Here is a 17,152-nt window from a genome sequence, read left to right on the forward strand (position 1 = left end):
AAGTTCTGTGATCTCTTTGGCGAGGTTAGCTGCCTGGCCACCTTTGAAGAATCTATATACAAAGGGAATTGGTTGCACTAGGCAAGAAAGCTATAACCTGAGTTACCTACCAGCAGCGGGACTCTCTGTCCCCTTCTAATTGTTGATTCCACTTCGGTTTTGAGAAAACAAATACTGGTGGTTTGGGTTTTTGTTCTTCTTTTTTTTTTCTCCCAAATACCAGAACAAGCAGCAGAGCCATACAAAACATTGGCTTGATAAGTTATGCTTTGCAAACCCTTTCACATGTACCGAGTCATATTTAGAAGATGACAGGAATTAGGAGTAGGGTCAAAGCACCAAAGCAATGGAAGCCATCACTCCAGTAAGGTAGAACAGTGAAAAGTCTTTCAGAAAGGGTTGACATTTCCCCATTTATACCATTTCGTTTCTGCAGGGGGATTGCAAACCTGACAACAGCCATGCTTACACTGTCAAAGTAACACTACTGACTTCAGTTCTCTCCTCTTCCTGCCCTTTGTTTGTGGACCAGCCGACAAGGACCAACCAAGCTCCCCTTGGAGTGGATGAGCCAGCACAACTGCTAGTTGGGAAGGTCACTTTTAACTAACTCGTAAAAGTCACCTTCACACACATAGTCACATCGTATGACTCCAGTCACTTTGGGCTATTTCACACACAGCTCATCAGTCGTGGTTTGTGACTTCTCAAGGAAAAGCTGGCATGACAATATCAGACCTTCAAGTCACCTAAGAACAGCTCTTCCTGCACAACAACACTTTCTCCCTTAATCTATTCCTCATCCTGCAGAAATAACTCGTTTGTGCATTTAGGCTCTTTGAACACAGAATTCAGGCAAGGGAGGGCAGGGGGAGAAACACGGGAAGGTGTCTGCAGTGGCACTCGGCTGGCAGCCCCGGGGTGGCCCCAGGCAAGCTGCTCACTGTAGCTGAACTCCTTCATGTTGCAAGATCAATGCATTTTATGGAGTAAAATGACTTTAAATCACTTGAAGTCGAGTGTCTGGCATAATGGGGCCCCAGTACTCAATTAGAACGTCCAAATAGTGCAAATAAATAATAGTAGTGTTAAAACCATTTAACACATTTTCTTTTTTAGCTTTTATAATCTCTTATAAGTCATATTGTTTTGACCTAAATCATAATGTGCCAGCTGTTACCCCAACACAAATGTTCAGGAACGATTTCTCATCGCTTCTGCTCCTTGAGGAAAACCAGAACTGGCGGACGCTGTTCCTCCGAATCTATTTTAAGATGCCCCCGCTGGACGTGCAAGTGTTTGGGAATCAGTAATGACCCCTGCTGTTGGGTGACAGGCGGCTTTTACAGCTTGACAGCGAGGGAAATGCATCTTGAACTTCTCAGGACTCGCAGGGCCAGGGAAGGCTGATCCGTACTGCATCCTTTTTTTGCGGCGCAGGGAACCCGGAGACCCCATGAGAAGACAGCTGGAAGGTTCTGCCCATGATCCCTTCATGGCAGCGGCAGGAGTTATGCCCGTAGGTGCTGGTGGGAGCTAGGGGTGGCCAGCGCGACCTTCACCGCACACAGCAGGGGGGCTCTGCCTCTCCCACGGCTGGACAGCTGAGAACTACGCTGTGTAGAGACACAGCGCGGCTCCACAGCCGAGATGGACTGGGGACAGCGGGTGCCAGTGCTGGGGGAATGCAGAGCTCCTGTCCCTGAGCCTGCCGTGCCGTGCGCCCCCCCCCACGCCTGCCCTGCCCGCCCTCCGCACCCCCGTGTGGCCCTGCGTGTCCCCGCATCCCTGCGTGGCCCTCGTACCCCTGCATTGCCCTTGCATCCCTGTGTGTCCCTCACATCCCTGCGTGGCCCTTGTGTTCCTGCGTGTCCCCTGCCTGCATCCTTGTTTGTCCCTCACATCCCTGAGTGTCCCCCACATCCCTGCTTGTCCCCCACATCCCTGCTTGTTGCCCACATCCCTGGGTGTTCCTCACGTCCCTGCATGTCCCCCACGTCCCTGCCTGTCCCCCACATCCCTGTCTGTCCCCCACATTCCTGCATGTCCCTCACGTCCTTTACATGTCCCTCGGGTCCCTGTGTGCCCTCACATCCCTGTGTCCTTCCGTGGGCAGGGAAAACAGGTTCTGTTAAAAACTAAAGGGAACTAATGAACGGGCACAGGCGGGCCGGTTACACGCAGCAGCAGGGAATTCCTGTAGGTTTTCGCCTTCTGAAACCGTTTCGAAAGCAACTCTGGTGTCGGCTTCAAATCCCCCAGGCGCTTGGGTGCCGTCAGCGCCAGGCGGCTGCAGAGCTCGCGTTTCTCCTGAGCGCAGCGAGCGGCTCTGCGGGGGGTTCTGCGGACCGGTCTGCGGGCGGCCCTGTCTGCGGGCGGCCCTGCGGGCCGGTGGTGCTGCCGCTCCCGCAGCCGCCGCGCTCCGCCAGCCAGAACCCCTCCCTCCGGGCGGGGGGGCTCGGCGGCCCCGGCTGCGGACGGCGCGTCCGGCCCCGATCGCCCGGCCCCGATCGCCCCGCCGCAGCAGCCCCGGACACCCGACGGCGCCTCCGGCCCCGCGGCCGCGCTGGAGGCGAGGGGGGGGGCGAGCCCCCTCCATGGGCGGCAGGGCCAGCCTGCCGGGCCCCCCCGCCCGCCGCCCAGCCCGCGGAGCTCAGGTACGTGGGGGTGAGGGAGGGGGAGGGGGCGGGGAGGCTGCGCCCCCCGCGCTGCTCGGACACCCCCGGCTGTCCGGGAACGTGCCCCTGTGTCGCTTTTGGCGGTGTTGGGGGGGGTCCCTAAAACGCCCGCGGTGCGGGTGGGTCGGCAGCTTTGCAGCGCTGTGAGAGTTTGCTCAACTTTAACTAATTCTGCTTTAAACCCACCCCCCACCTACTCACCCCCTTTTTTTAAATTTTATTTTTACTTTCTGACTGCGGGTAAAGGCAGAGGAGCTGCCAGGAGGGTGGGCGGCACCAGCAGGCCCCCCAGGGGGACTCGGCACCCCGCACACCCCCCGGCCCCTCCGGCCGCCCCCCAGTTTGCTGGCAGCCCCCTGCGCCTGCTCTGCCCCACGCGCTTCCTTCTGGGTTACTCCGAAAGCTTTGCTTCAGCAGCGGATTTAGACTAATTTCAAGCATCTGTTGAGATGTTTCTGCTGCCTGGGCTTCGGCACGCTACAGCAGCCTCCCGCTCCTCCCGCCTGCTTCAGCGGGCAGCCTCCCGCGTCTCAAATCCTTCTGAAAACATACTGTTCCTGCTGAAACCTTTTAGGATTGGTTTCCTAGAAATTCATGAATAATAATGCACCACACATGTGGTAAACTGTGGCTGTGCACGTTAAATACTGGTTTCCAGCTCCCTTTGACCTCTCGTGGGCACCCGAGCTCTGAAAGCACCGCCATCGCTCCTGTATCTAACGTTTCAAACCGAGCAGCTTCAAATGACCATTTTATTATAAAAAGCTGCCAAGGAAGTATCTGAGTATGTTTTCCTGCCAGAATTGCTTTCCTCTGAGGTGTAGGGTGGCCAGTGTTCAGTTGTAGACAAGTGACTCATTTAAAAGGTTGAAATTTTTGCCTTCTTTCAGAATTAGGAGTGCTACTCCATTTGAAGGCATATACAATGATCTCCAGTGATCTCTTGCCAAAGAAACTTTAGTCTGTGACCTTAGGCACAATATTAAACCTGAAGTTCATAATGTTACCATGGAAAGAAAAATTACTTAACAAGCTTGCTTTTTTTTTTTTTTTTTTTTTTTTAAGAGATTGGTGAATATCAGTTCTCTAGCAACTCTTAGCTCCAGCACCGTGAGCCTGATTTTAGAATCTCAGTGGGGCGTGCTTTACTCAAGGGGACATTCCCTGCTGGTCACTGCATAGTGCCTCAGTTGGCACCAGGACCCCAGTTTTGCTGGATGCTCTTGAAACATGTTAAGAAAACGTTCCACGCTGTATGCCTTTGGGAGCAAAAGCCATGCCTTTTTCTGTTTTTCATGCCAGCGCTTACATTACTGGGACTTGGTTAGGGATGGGTAACCCTGTTGCTCAGAAACGGCGTCACGCTGCTGTGGTACCAGCTCACCGTGACAGTCCTGCCCCACCACACTCTTGTTCCTGCTTTTTTTGCTGTCTGCCTGGGGCTGTGCATTGGGAGCCTGCTGCTCTCCAGCTAATGTATGTTGTCAGTGCTGCTTTAGGAATAACTCCTTTTGAGCTAGATTTTACTCCCAAGTTTCTTCTTGATTCTTCCTTTTCTCTGTTAAGATATTTGGAAGGGTCAAGTGAGCCTAAGTGTTGAACTCAGGAGCAGGAGTACAAGCTGAATGATGTTAAACTCCTCTTTCTGTGACACTTAAAAGGACAGGGAGAGGGTAACACTGAGCCAGGAGATAAAGAAATGTGGCCGTTTCCTTCACAGCAGTCTGTAGGGATACAGCAGGGACCGCTGGGGCTAAGCAGAGCTTCACCCCCCTTGTACCGAGTTCCGTGAAATGGATGGTCTGTATTCTTCTCTTACTATGTATTAGTATAAATCCAGAGTTTCTTCTCTGAAACCAATTGCATTTCATCGGTTTTAAATTAGTATGAGTGATAGGGGAAGCTGGGCCAGTAATTCTCAAAAAAATGGTTATAAAATGAGTTCAAATGATGGAGTAGTCTACAAAGCTGGCATTGGCTGCAATTTATGCTGCTATTATGGAACAGAAAACATGTGGGCAGGATGTATTAACATCAGTGGCTTCATTTTACATCTGGAACATGAAAAAGGAGGCAACAAGCAACAGCTTAAAATATTAGCTTTCTATATTGTTGAATTTCTATTGATCTTTCTCTTCCAGCAGGAAGATATATAACTATACAACAGACCGTCTGAATTTCTACCAGTGGGTAGTTGAAATAATTGTATTATTAGACATTCTGCCTCAGAATATGCCAGAAGGTCTCTACACAGAGTTGAGGGGGAAATAGCATGAATTTGACTCTAGGAGCTGTAAAGAGTGAGGGGGTTGGTTGGTTTTGTATTTTCAAGGGGAGGGGTAGATTTTTCTAGTGTGATTACACAAGACACATATCTTTCTCTTGGACTGAATTGGACTCCATGGAATCATAATTCAATGGACTAACTATCCATTTTCAGCTGTAAACTGTAACTTTTCAGCTAACTGAAAACTGGCACTAATGACACAGGTTTGCAATTAAGGTTTTGAGGTAGGCTTTGTCCTCAAGTGATTTATCCGCTTTCGGGGGAGGCGGGGGGGCGGCTGCTGTGGCGGTGACTGTTGGACCCCCGGTTCGGCCTGGGCTGGAGGTGGGACTGAGTGCAGGCACCAGCCCTGGCTCCCTTGCTATTGGCAAACCTTCCTGAGCACCGGAGTCTCTAAATCTTTACTTTTTAGCCACATCTTTAGATGTCTTTTTCTTTGTTTATAGTACTGTAAGGAGGGTCAGACTCCCTGAGCAATCTGTAGTGCGGTCAGACTTCTTAGAGGAGCAATTCCCGGGATTTTTTTTTCTTTTTTTCTTGGAAGTTGGGTGTGGGAGATAGGAACTTGTTTGCCCATAGTTTCAGATGATTTCAATTCAAGGACTGGTGTCTTTAGAGCTCATAATGTTTTATGATAAAAACCACCTGTGTGTTGCGTTGCTGAGATACCTTTTTTCTTTTTCAAGAGAATATCAATCCTGCTCTCTTCTATCAGCAAGCAAAAAAGCAATAGTGAAAACCGAAGCGCAAAGTAAGTAATTTTTTTCAGAGCTGCTTGGCAAATACACAAAAGACTTCAGGATTCTTGGTCCTCAGTGTAATGCTTTTCCACTGAAACACACTACTTTTTAAGTCAGGAGTTGTCACTTGTGCAAAGCAAGGAAAAAGGATGGTCCAAATGGGTCTTTGTGCTGCCTTCTATCTACAGCAAGCTTCCGTGTTGTGTCTGAGTAGCTCTACTCTGGGTGAAGTTGTGCAAAAGTGAGGATGCTACTCTGCATCAGAGGGTAGTCGCTGATACTATGCAGTCCATCATCTCCCTGCGGGAATGTTCTTGCTTCTGCTACTGATAACTTACTAGTACAGATGAAAAGTAGTTCTTCCAGGAAAAAAGATAGATTTTTTTTAAAGGGTTTCGGGATTGAGTACTAAGCGAATAGCAGCATTGGCCCAAAGCACCCACGAGCTCAGAAGGCTTTACCATCGTTTCCTTGTACTGTGTTATGCAACAGAAAAGTCAGAATAAACCAAGAATCTTTAAGAATAAATTTTATTTCCTTTTACCGGTGCTAGGTCCTCTGTGCAGATGGCAGGCCAAGGTGATGACGACTGTAGAAGCCTCAACCCGTGGAGGCACTGTTAGTCAAATCCTGGTCAAGAAACTGATCGGCCCTGTGGGCCAGTCCTACTTCTGTTACTAAATGTGTTCCTTCATCTAATTAATACATTCTGGAGGAAAGCAGCATTGTTTTTGTGACCGTATGTAAGCGGGAAATCAGACCATGTGCCTTGTTCCCACTCCACTATTATTTAACCAGTCAAGTTAATTCCTGTGATGCTATCCCTGTTGCTAACGTTACTTAGTACGTGAGAAGTGAGGGGCAGAGGAACCCAGCCCAATACTGTTAATACAGCAACGATGTGCAACTGCAGGTCTTTTCGAGGTCTTCAGCACAATATCTGGTTCCTTAAGCGCAAGTTTCCTGTCACATTTTTAATGAGCAAGGAAAGGAAGAAGCTTTTCAAAAACCTCAAGAAATGTTAGCTGCTGTGTCAGTTGGGTTTCGAATGGGTCTCAGGCAGGTGAAGTGTGCTGAACATAATGGCTGTTATGGAAAGGAATTACATCTTCACTTTGGTATCCTGCCTTCTGTCTGACAGCTGCGATCAGTCCTGTGGAAAATAGGCTGGAGCATTTTCAGTCATTTTAATCCAGTTTTATAGTGGTTTTAAGGAAGAGGGAAGTAAAAAAAATAATTATTTGCTTATTTTTAGAAAAATAAATGCAGCTACAAAACTTAACAAAAATAATTTTTTAGAGGAACTGATAAGAAAAGAAGGATTTAAACCACTTTTTCCTTCCAAAAGAATATTAAGTGAATATTAGGAAAGAGGAAGTTCCCCAAATGGCTCAAGTGATGTCCCCTAAGATGTACAACTTTCCCATGAAACTTACAATAGAAAACAATTTTTTTAGAGTTTGTGGGTTTGAGCATTGCTTTTGCTTTATAATTTCAGAATTGTTTCTTCCCACAGACTACCAGTGTTAAATTGTGTTATTCTGAAAGAAAGTACATTGTTGGTTCTGGTGGTTTGTTTGTCTAAATAGGGAAGTTTCCTGGATCTTGGACAGTCTTTGGTTATCCAGAAAACTGTTAGAATAAAAGTCTCGGAGAAAAGCAAGGGAGAAACAAATGTGTTGAATATAAGTAGGTACAATCTGCTTCAAATTTAGCTGGTTAAAAGCAAAGAGATTAAATAGTTTCAGTCACCCCACCATTTCATAAAGCCGTTTCTTTACACAAACGGCTCAGATCACAATTCCATTGCCGATACACATTGTTTAATCATCCAAACCAATGATTAAATTATCATAATTGTTACTCAAAACATGTGAGTCCTGTTACGATCTGTGGAATAAGATTCATGCCCCTTTTCCTGTTTCTCCTTCATTCCAGCTGGTCCTTCCTCCTGACCTCAGGGCTGATGCAGACCCCATGGCCCCCCAGCAGCAGCGAGAGCTCCTGCTGATTTTAATAAATGCTGGAGTAGCACTGGTGCCTGAGCAGCAACTGGCCTCTCTCCTGAAACAGTGAAATGTCAGCAGCATTTCCATTCCTCCTCCACTCTGCTCTACTCCTGTGAGAGGTTGAGGAATCCTCATGAGCCTGCCATGGTTGAACATGCACTTAGCTCCAGCAGCAGGGTTCTGCATTCCACAAAGCACTTGAACATCAAGCAGTTCCTTAAGCCTGTTCCTGTACAATAAATTCTTAAAGGCTTGTGTGATCTTGACAGGTCTAGAAATTGAAAATGAATCTTAAAGATGACTTCAGATACTTTACTGAATTAAAGCTGAGGAACGTTTAATACCCTAGTGACCTAGTGCTGGCCATGATATATTTTCCCCTCCTCCCCAAACAGAACAATAGGAATGCCCTCTTATATTTTCCTCCAAAGAGATAACTACTTGGTTATTTCATTTTGTTTTGTCGCATCCTCTTGGAAACCTTTACAAAACCAGCTTGCTTGCCCACTGCCCTCCTTTTCCTGGTGATGTGGGTACATAGATCACATGATGCTTGGGTGTGAAACTGTATCTGTGATGTATCCTGGTACAGATTTTCACTGGTTTAGCCCTAATATTTCATCCTTGAACGTGCTCGGTTGTGTGTGTGTTAAGGCCCTGGCTTAAATATCTGCAGCTGCTGAACTGGGATCTGATTCTATGGCTCTTACAGCAACAAGGCTTTCAGTGCTGAACCCAGCTCTTCGTGGATCTCTTACAGCATGGTAAGAGACTACAGGTGCAACAGAAACTCCATAATTAAGGTTTAAGAATCCTGATTCAGTCTCATACAAAGCTGGTAATGACCCCTCAAAACCTCCAGGCAAGTGAAGATACCCTTTACCCAGAAAATAATTTGTACAGGGTATGGTGCCCTGGCATTTCAAATACAAATACCCTGCTGAAAATGAAACTTAGATTTCAGGGGGCTTTTCCATCCGTCTATGAGTGCTAGTTAACAGTATTCCTTGCGTTGACCTTCTTGTGTGTGTGCTGGGTTGGGGAGATGTGTGTCAGAGGGACCAAGGGAGGAAAAGGAGAGTCAGGTGAGAAGCCAGCTAAGCCTACAAGAAACCTGTGAGCTGATGTGCTGCACTCCTGCTTTATTTATGTGAATTCCCACTATCTAGGTTTGACCATTAAAAAAGGGCCTATAGCGCACAGTACGTGGCAAGGCCGAGTCCCAGCGACTGGATGTCACAGCTACCTTAATGTCATGAATTCATTTTATGTGACCCGCCACTGTCTGCGATTGATCGCTTCAGGGAAAAACCTTTCCCTTCCACATGGTAAACACCAACACCCTCCCCCCCCGCCCCCCCCCCCCAAAAAAAAAAAAAAAAAGTGAAGTGGCCTTCTCATGAAAACAGATGAAGAGAAGACAGCAGTGCGCTAACCTTTTGCTTCCTTTTTCCTTCCAGCCTGCTCTGGTTTTAATGCCTAAAGAGCCAAAACAAGTGGGGTTAGATTTGTCTTGCTAGAGACAATTTTGCCATGCCAGTTCAAGTAAACACAGTGGGAATGTAAAAAGTAAGCATGTGCCCAGTGCTGAATGTATGCTGGGTGTTTCTCAGCATGTGAGGGGTTGGGATTATTTTTGTCCTAGTATGTGCCCTCTGTAGTTCCTTGCAAGATGGTGGGGAGAGGAGTCTGACTTTGCTTTGTGACAGCTGAAGGCATTACAAGATGCTGTTTGGCAGCTCACCCATTTAGGACTTGAATAATGTTTTTGTCTTTAGAAAAAAAGCATTAAAATAGTCCAGGTTTTCTTGCATTTGTTGTCTGGTGTTCTGTGCAGCCTCTGCCCTACGATCTCACCAGTTTCTGAGTCAGAAATTATTGTTCTGCTTAACTGGTAGCTCATTTTTCTTGGAGAATTACTATGGGCTGTATTTATGAAACCCTGTTTTCTTGTTGAATGACCTGCCAGTTGTAAGATCAAGTGGGGAAAGGAAGTTTGACCTAGAAGGCACAGTGCAAATTTTATTACCACGGAAGGACAGCAAGAATAAGCATAAGCATCACCTGAAATGTATATGTACACCTTTCTGCTTTATGTCTGAAACAATTACGTTGATTAAAAGTTCTGTTTGTTTAGGTGATCATTGAGAATGCCCCTACCTTCAAAATTAGTAGCATATCCAAAATAAATCTTGTATGTAAAGTCCTAGAGGTTCTTTTTCAAATTAAGCTAATGACAACCTCTGTTGTCACTTGTAGGAAGTATGGGAATTTTTAAGTGATCTTTTTGATTCCAATTTTGCATTTTTTCCACTGTCACAAGACAACACTTGTTGGCTGTAATGAAATACATGGAAAAGTGAAAAGACACTGAACTAAAATAACTCGGTAACACAGCCTGTAACAGATCTTCTTACTTTAGTTTATCTGTGCTCGAGCCATTGGTCAATACTGCTTTCTGCAATAATGGGTTTCCGGCTCTTTGTTTTATTCTTATAAAGGTCTTTGCAATTAAACCCAAATACTGCTGCCTTGTGGATTTCCCCTTCTGGATTAAGGGCGTGAATCACTTTTTCAGCTATCACAAATAACATAGAAGTGAAATGTTTTTAGAGAATCAACTGCCACTGTTGTTTATCAGAGCTGTTCCAGATTTGCAGAGAAAAAACTGAATGAAGCTAGAGCTAACTGAGGTGAGCAGGCGCTCTTGTTCGTTCCTGGCCTGTTTCATTCTATAGCACATACATAAAACTAAAGAAAGAAGTCAGAGTCTTTGAGATTCATATTTGTTATCAGCCATACAGTACATTTTCTTGTAGGGACTCTTATCAAACTTCAGGAGCTCGCTACGGCAAGGATGACCACTTCATGATGGTCAGGAGGTGGTTCAGTCTGGTATTTCTGAATGGGCTTTTGAAAACAGAGTTCATTCCCAAATCCCATGTGATGACCAGCTTTGACATGCCTTGTTCCCTGACAGTGCTGCTGTTAATCCACAGATTTGTCATGCCGTTGTACTTGGTTTGTAGATCTTCCCACTGGCCCCAGTCCAGCTGGTCATGGAAGTTACTCCCTGTCTGGGGAAGGGCCAACCCCTATTCCATCCCCATCTTTTTTTGGCTTCCAACTTCAGCCGGCGGTAACATAAGGAGGGCTGATAATGCAAGAGTCATCCTGAGGTGACTTACTGTTTTCTAAAACCCTTTTGGACCCTGTGGGCTTTAAGAAAAGTTACTTACGTCCCAGATCCCCTTTGTAGTCACCAAAGCTGGGATTTTCTGTCACTTCTTGGACACTTAAGTTATAATGATAAATCTAATTGTACCTTTACTTCCTGGGTATGAATATGAGCAGCTTCTGTGGCAGGAGTTTAGCTTTTTAATACAATTAATACATATATTTTTACAAAATGCATAATCTGCATGTGTACGCATGAGTGCACGTGTGAATGCCCACACTGCTATGCATATCAAGTTTCTTGTGAACCCCAGAATGTATTTGACCACATGGCTAAACTGGTGGTGGATTAATTTCAAGTAATGAATCAATAGTAATAATGAAGCAATAAGTCATGATCGTGATGGATCTAGGGCACAGCCCAGAATGGTTCCTTTCCTTGTGATTTTTAACAGTCGAATGATGGTTTTATGTACACTGCCTTACACATGGTGTGGGGTCGGGCGTTTTTTCAGGAGTTGTGACACACAAAGCAAGACGCATGGTTTTAGTGCCCACACAGATTTCGGGACGGAGGGGCCAGGTTGGTTTGGTTTTGACTGTGGGACCTGCAAGAGCTCTGTGAAACTGCTGTTCTCACAGCTAGCTGGCTGTGGGCCTTTTGTACCTTCTGCCCTGAGAAGGTGGTCATCCACAAACCTTCCCAGCTCTGACCTACCCCAGCGCCTCCAACCCTGTGGAGGCATTAGCCCTCCGTTACGTGTCTGGCAGGAGCGTGGAGCACGGCTGTTGGAAAATGGGCTGTTGCTCTTGGGTGCATCTCCACTGTCAGCAATACCTGCCGGGCCCATCGGCTCTGCCACCGCGGCACCAGGCAGACAACTGTATGTGACATTCAGGGACAAAAGACGTGGAGAGAATTGGGGTGATATGTGGAAATTCTGTGTATTCTTTCCTTTCTGTTAATTGCTGGAGAGCTGCCAGTGATGAATCAGAGCTTGATGTCGTAAGCCACTTGTTATTTATCAAAAACAGCTGTAAGGGGGACAGAGAGTGAATGTGCTGTTCAGCATCTTGTTTCTGTTGCTCCCTGTTCTTTGTGATCCAGCTACAGAACACTAACGGAGAGCCCTCTCCTAATGCTTTTTTGTCAGTTGTCCAAGCAATCAGAGCCAACAAATGGTTTTTTAAAGTAATGGACTCTCAGAAACTAATGCAAGTTTGGGACTTGAAAGAGCAAAAGGTTTTAATTATGTTTTTAAAGCAAATGTCAAACATAAACTCTTTTTCATGTCCGTCTAAGCCCACGGGCGTGGAATGCCTGCTTCCTGCCAAATCTGGTATTAACTATGGCTATCGCTTAGAGGGAAATTAAAACCATTTGGGTCTTTGTCCTTGAAGGCTCCCCATACGATTTATGAAGGCTCTCTGGAGATTTATTGCAATGTCAGTTCATGGGTTTTCAATGCATGTATTCAGTGTGGTGCTTCAGCGATGGGCTGAGCGTCTTGTGGTCGTGCAGGCAGTGCTCCAAGGGCTCCGTTTTGGTGTATGCAGAGTGGCACCACACCTAGGCATGGGCGCGTGCACATGCTTGCTGGTGTGAGACAGAAAGAAGGACGGTACAGAAAAGGAGTGAGTTTAACCGGGGGATTTCGACCTGGATTTCATACAGCTGTCATTTTGGTGGGCAGTTAAACAAAGGGTTGTATTTTTAGCCTGTCTTTAAGGTATTTGGAACAGTTTTTCTTGCCTTTGTGCTTGAATGGGGAAAAGTGCTACTTTGTGCCTGAGTGGTTTTGATGGGCACTGTAAGAAGAACTATATTCACGTGAAAATAATGATTGTAAGTATAGCGCTTGGCTCTCCAGTGCTGTGGCACCAGGGGCAGTGCTAACTCCAGGAGGGCTGAAGTCATGCAGAGGGTGGCCAATCTGGTGCCCTGAGGTTCCTGTGGCTGTAACTTGCCCAAGCAGGAGGAAGCTGAGGATCACAGTAACTCCTGACACAAATGTGTGTCTTTTGTTAACGGCCTGTGAGAGACACTTGGCCCATAACTTTTCCCTGAGTCAGCCCTAACTGATTTCCCATTCACTTCTGAGTAGTTTAAATTGCATCAAGTGTGTCCCTACCTGGGAAGGGAAGAGAACCTGTTGGCTCAAACCGAACAAAACTTGCAGGATTTTAGGGTTTGTGGGCTGCGGTGTCTTAAAACCAGCAATGTGAAGGCAAGAGCTGTACTGTTCTTCACTGTGGAACCATGTCAGAACAGTAAGGGGGTGTTTTTCCTTTCCTCTCCCTCATTTGGGAAGAATTCCTATTTAGGAATGCATTTACACCAGGAGCAGGAAGACTCTTTAAGCTGTGAGGGTCCAGACAAGAGGAACACTGATAGAATCCTCAAAAAGAGCGATGGGGTAGCCTCTGTGTCACCAAACCGTGACACTTTACAGTGTTCCCCACAGAAAAAGGAGCTTGTTTTTAATGTCAGCTGTGATCAATGAATGCACTGAACACCATAAAAGGAGAAATGGAAGAACACGGTTTTAAAAGCAAAAAGATGTTTTCCTTATTCATCTTATTTCTCCCTTGCGATCCATCCTGAAAGGCCGGATGTAGAATGAATCGGACAGAACAAAGTGCTTGGTTTCATTGTGGATGGCCCCATCTTGGGAAGCAGAGGCTCTTCGAGGAGGGCAGCAGCTGAGCCCTAGGCAGCTCTGACAGGGATTCCAGCAATGCTTCTGCTTGGGTTTTGCAGCACTGTGGAAGTCGTCAGTGTGACAGCAGTGGGATGTCATTCAAAAACTGAGCAAACCTGAACAGGTTTCAGCAGTGTCAGAGGGCATTAGATGGAAGAAGGAATCATGTGGAACTCGCCAGAGAACAGTGTTTTCAGTTTAAATTGCTGTAAACTCCTCTGAATTCCAACTCAGATAAAGTTAGTTGTAAAGGACTGGCTCGCCAGGTTTGAAAATATGATCTCCGCTTTTTGCTGAAACATGGTGAGAACGAGAAAACAGGATGAGAATGATTAACCTTGCTACAGGATTGTGTACAAAATGTTTTAAAGGGGTAGCTGTTATGAAATACACTGTGTCTTTAATAATATTCATATTCTCTCTGTTGCTTCCACATACTGTAGAAATTTTCATTAAGAAAAGTACATAATTATACTTTGTTACAAAAAGTAAAAGCAAGGAATAAATAAATAGCAAGAATCCTTAATACTACCACAGTTGCATTCCAGTGCTATCTTCAGTATGTCAATTAATTATCACCATAACTTTTTAACGCTAAAGATCTACTTAATTGAATTACTGCCTTCGACACTGCTGTACCTTGGATGTGACTGCAGACTAAAACCTGGCTTATACCTGTCAACACGGACAGAGCAAATACGAAAAGTGCGTTTTCAGGCTATGTTTACTGAGAAGAAAGATTTGAGTTAGGAGTTTGTGGTATGAATCTGGGATCCCGACTTGAATAAGCATCAGTTCACAGGGATTTGACACAGATGAATGGGCTGCTGGCTGCTGGCTTCTTGAAAATTCTTTGAACCTCTGTTTTTGGCTAACGGCAGGGGGGGAGAACCACATTTTGCTCTTCCTGTAATAAGTCAGAAAAAACCTGCCACAAGGCATTTGTCCTCTAAAATCCTGTTGGCAGTTTGGGCCATTATACAGAAACTGGAAGCCAGGATGGGAGAGGAAGCCTTGCCAAGAAATCCTAAAAATGGAAAGCTGAAAAATATTTCTGGTGTCACTGGAAGACTTACACTTCTAATCACTTTCATATTGTGACCTTAAACTCTATGAAAATCAGAGTGCATTGAAAGCATTCTTCTGAAAATACTTGCAGATTTAAAAAAACCCAAACTTGCAAGCTGTACATTGAACTGTGGATCGTATTCTCCTAGATGCTAAGAAATCTGACTGCTCTCATTATATAAGGTAAAATTTAGAAATTTTATTACAAAGGGGGTTTCCCACCCCCGCTCTACCCCTTGTGCTGTCGTTTTAGCTGAGGGGGTAATTGGATTCTGGAATGCAGAGGAATTTATAGTTAAATCTCACTTATCCAAATATTAATACTATTTTCTTATTTGAAGTGGGATAATTTTGCTGTAAGCTGCATTGTAAAAGGAAAACACAAAAGGTCATGCTGAAAAAATATTTAATATATAAATAATTCTAACAGTTCTTAAAAGCTGTGCTTTTTTGCCCTCCACATGACTTTTGCCTGCTCTGTGTAAGCTATTTTTCATGTATTCTCTTTCTTGTAGACTAAATACTGATCTAACAGAGTGCAGGAGCTGCAGAAATGTTCAGGGTGTTCAGCAAGATACATAGTGATTATTTACTTCATCGTGCTGCCATTGAAGATAAGTTCTTAATGGATTGAGGAAAAATCAAATTACTTAGGAAAGGAGGGCCAGTAAAGTGTTAACTACTTTGTTAATAAGATGGGTTATTAGTTTTTTCCCTGAGTTGTTTTTCTTTCTTTTCTTTTCTGGAAACTCTAAATAAATGAAAATGTTGAGATGGTTCAGAGATTCAGTGTAGACAAGAACAACTGCAGAATAACAGAGTCCTTATAGGGACCTGGTTTAGCCTCATATTGTGTCCTTTTTCTGTGCTGTCTCAGTCCTTTGCATGAAAAAAAGGCAGGGGCTGATGGACTAATCCAAGAGTAGTAGAGATTGTAGTTTTTGGTAGTGACAAAAAAGGGAGGTGTCACTCAGTGGTGAAGGGAGATCTTTGCATTGAGCTTATATTCTTACTTACATGTGTCCTAGATTTAGCTTAGCTATTTGTTTTCTAGAGTATATCCCAAATAGTGTGGTGTATAATGTCTATACTGACTTACAGATCTGAAACCTCAGCATCAACATCCAGCATCAGGATGTTGGATTTTATATCTTACACTTAAATGAAGTGACAGGAGAACCTGTAGACGCTATGTGTTGGTGCTGGGGATGCAATGAACTAGAAATCCAAGTACCTTTTACATGGTGAGTTGTTGCTGTTCTTGCTGCGGTTGTTGTTGATAATAACGATAATAATTTCGAAACCCATCTATCCATCTCCTGGTCCCACCAGGTGAGAAGAACTTTCTTTATCTGTGTGACCTGCAGATTAAAATGATGCTTGCAGCATCAGTTAATACTTCATCTGCCCACCTTGCTCGTCTTCTAGCCTACTCTTTTGGAGAGACGTGTCGACTAACTGTCAAACCTCAGGTATTTAGCTTAAGGAGCTGGGGTGCCAATATCCAAAACCATGTTCCCAAAAAGTCCTTCTAAAAAGCTGCCTTGCCGCTGGAGAGGGCTGGGCTCACTGAATGCTCTCTTTGTCATTTTTGCAGCATGTCGCTTTAGGATGGCTAAACCAAATAGATCTGGTGGTGTCTAAATCACTAGTGGAATGACTTTGGGGTACAGTCTTTGCTTATGTGGGTTGGAAGTTCTTACAGGACCTTTTTGCCCAAGAGGGAGCTTGCTTTGGCTGAAATCATGCCGTACGTTCCTCCAAGGCACACAGAGACTGGGGATTGAGGAAAAATACTGTACCCGGTGTCACTGTCCATCCTGGCCATGATGTTATGGTGACTGGAAGAACAGCTCAAAGTATCAACTATAGTACAGTTTCATGGGCCGCTGGATTATGTATATTTTGAGATGCACTTACTCTGACTTCCACTGGTTGACCTCTTTCTACTGACTGGAAAGATGTCATGCAAAAACCTACACAAGAGAAGCAAATGACTTTAGGGCAAGGTACAAATCTACATATGGGATTATAACCGGTTTTGATTTTCTTTTGAATCACATATGAAAATACTTAGCTGGGACAAAACATCGTGAGCTGTGGAATACTTGCAAGCTCAGTTCTCACAGTTAAAAACTGTACAGAGTGTGGGAAAAACAGAAACCTTGCTGTGGAGAGAGGCTGCCTCTGAGCCGAATGGGTGGCATCTGAGACAGCTGATGGAAAGGGCAGGAGGAGGAGAGGGTTGGTAATTACAGCATCAGATACATGCAACTCTCAGGACGCAGCAGAAATGATAGGTTGCAAACATAGTTGGAAGAGTGCACCCAGAAGTAAGTTTGCAGGGACATGTTTTCATTCTCTATAGATGGTGTGAGGCTCACGGGCTTTTGCTGTGGTGCTGACCGGGAAGAGAGTTCAGGGCTTTTGAAATTATATAGTGCTGTCAGTTGCAAAAAGTGCAAAAGGGAACATCACGTCTTGCTTTCTG

General features: G+C 45.1%; 1 protein-coding gene across 5 annotated transcripts in view; it reads left to right on the plus strand.

Moving 5' to 3' along the window:
* Positions 1-17,152, plus strand: part of TNS3 (tensin 3) — a 282,225-nt gene that overhangs the window by 43,111 nt on the left and 221,962 nt on the right. Inside the window, exon 1 of one of the 5 annotated variants that reach the window (XM_055807045.1) lies at positions 2,378-2,657. The exons of 3 other annotated variants lie outside the window; for them this stretch is intronic. In XM_055807045.1, coding sequence (XP_055663020.1) covers positions 2,598-2,657 — 60 coding nt within the window. In that variant the 5' untranslated portion in view covers positions 2,378-2,597. Of the gene's footprint in view, positions 1-2,377; positions 2,658-8,460; positions 8,479-17,152 lie in introns of those variants that run through there. One more of the 5 variants, XM_055807047.1, reaches the window with a different exon arrangement.

The sequence above is a fragment of the Falco peregrinus genome, chromosome 5 (assembly GCF_023634155.1).
Source record: "Falco peregrinus isolate bFalPer1 chromosome 5, bFalPer1.pri, whole genome shotgun sequence".
In the NCBI taxonomy this organism is placed as follows: Eukaryota; Metazoa; Chordata; class Aves; order Falconiformes; family Falconidae; genus Falco; species Falco peregrinus.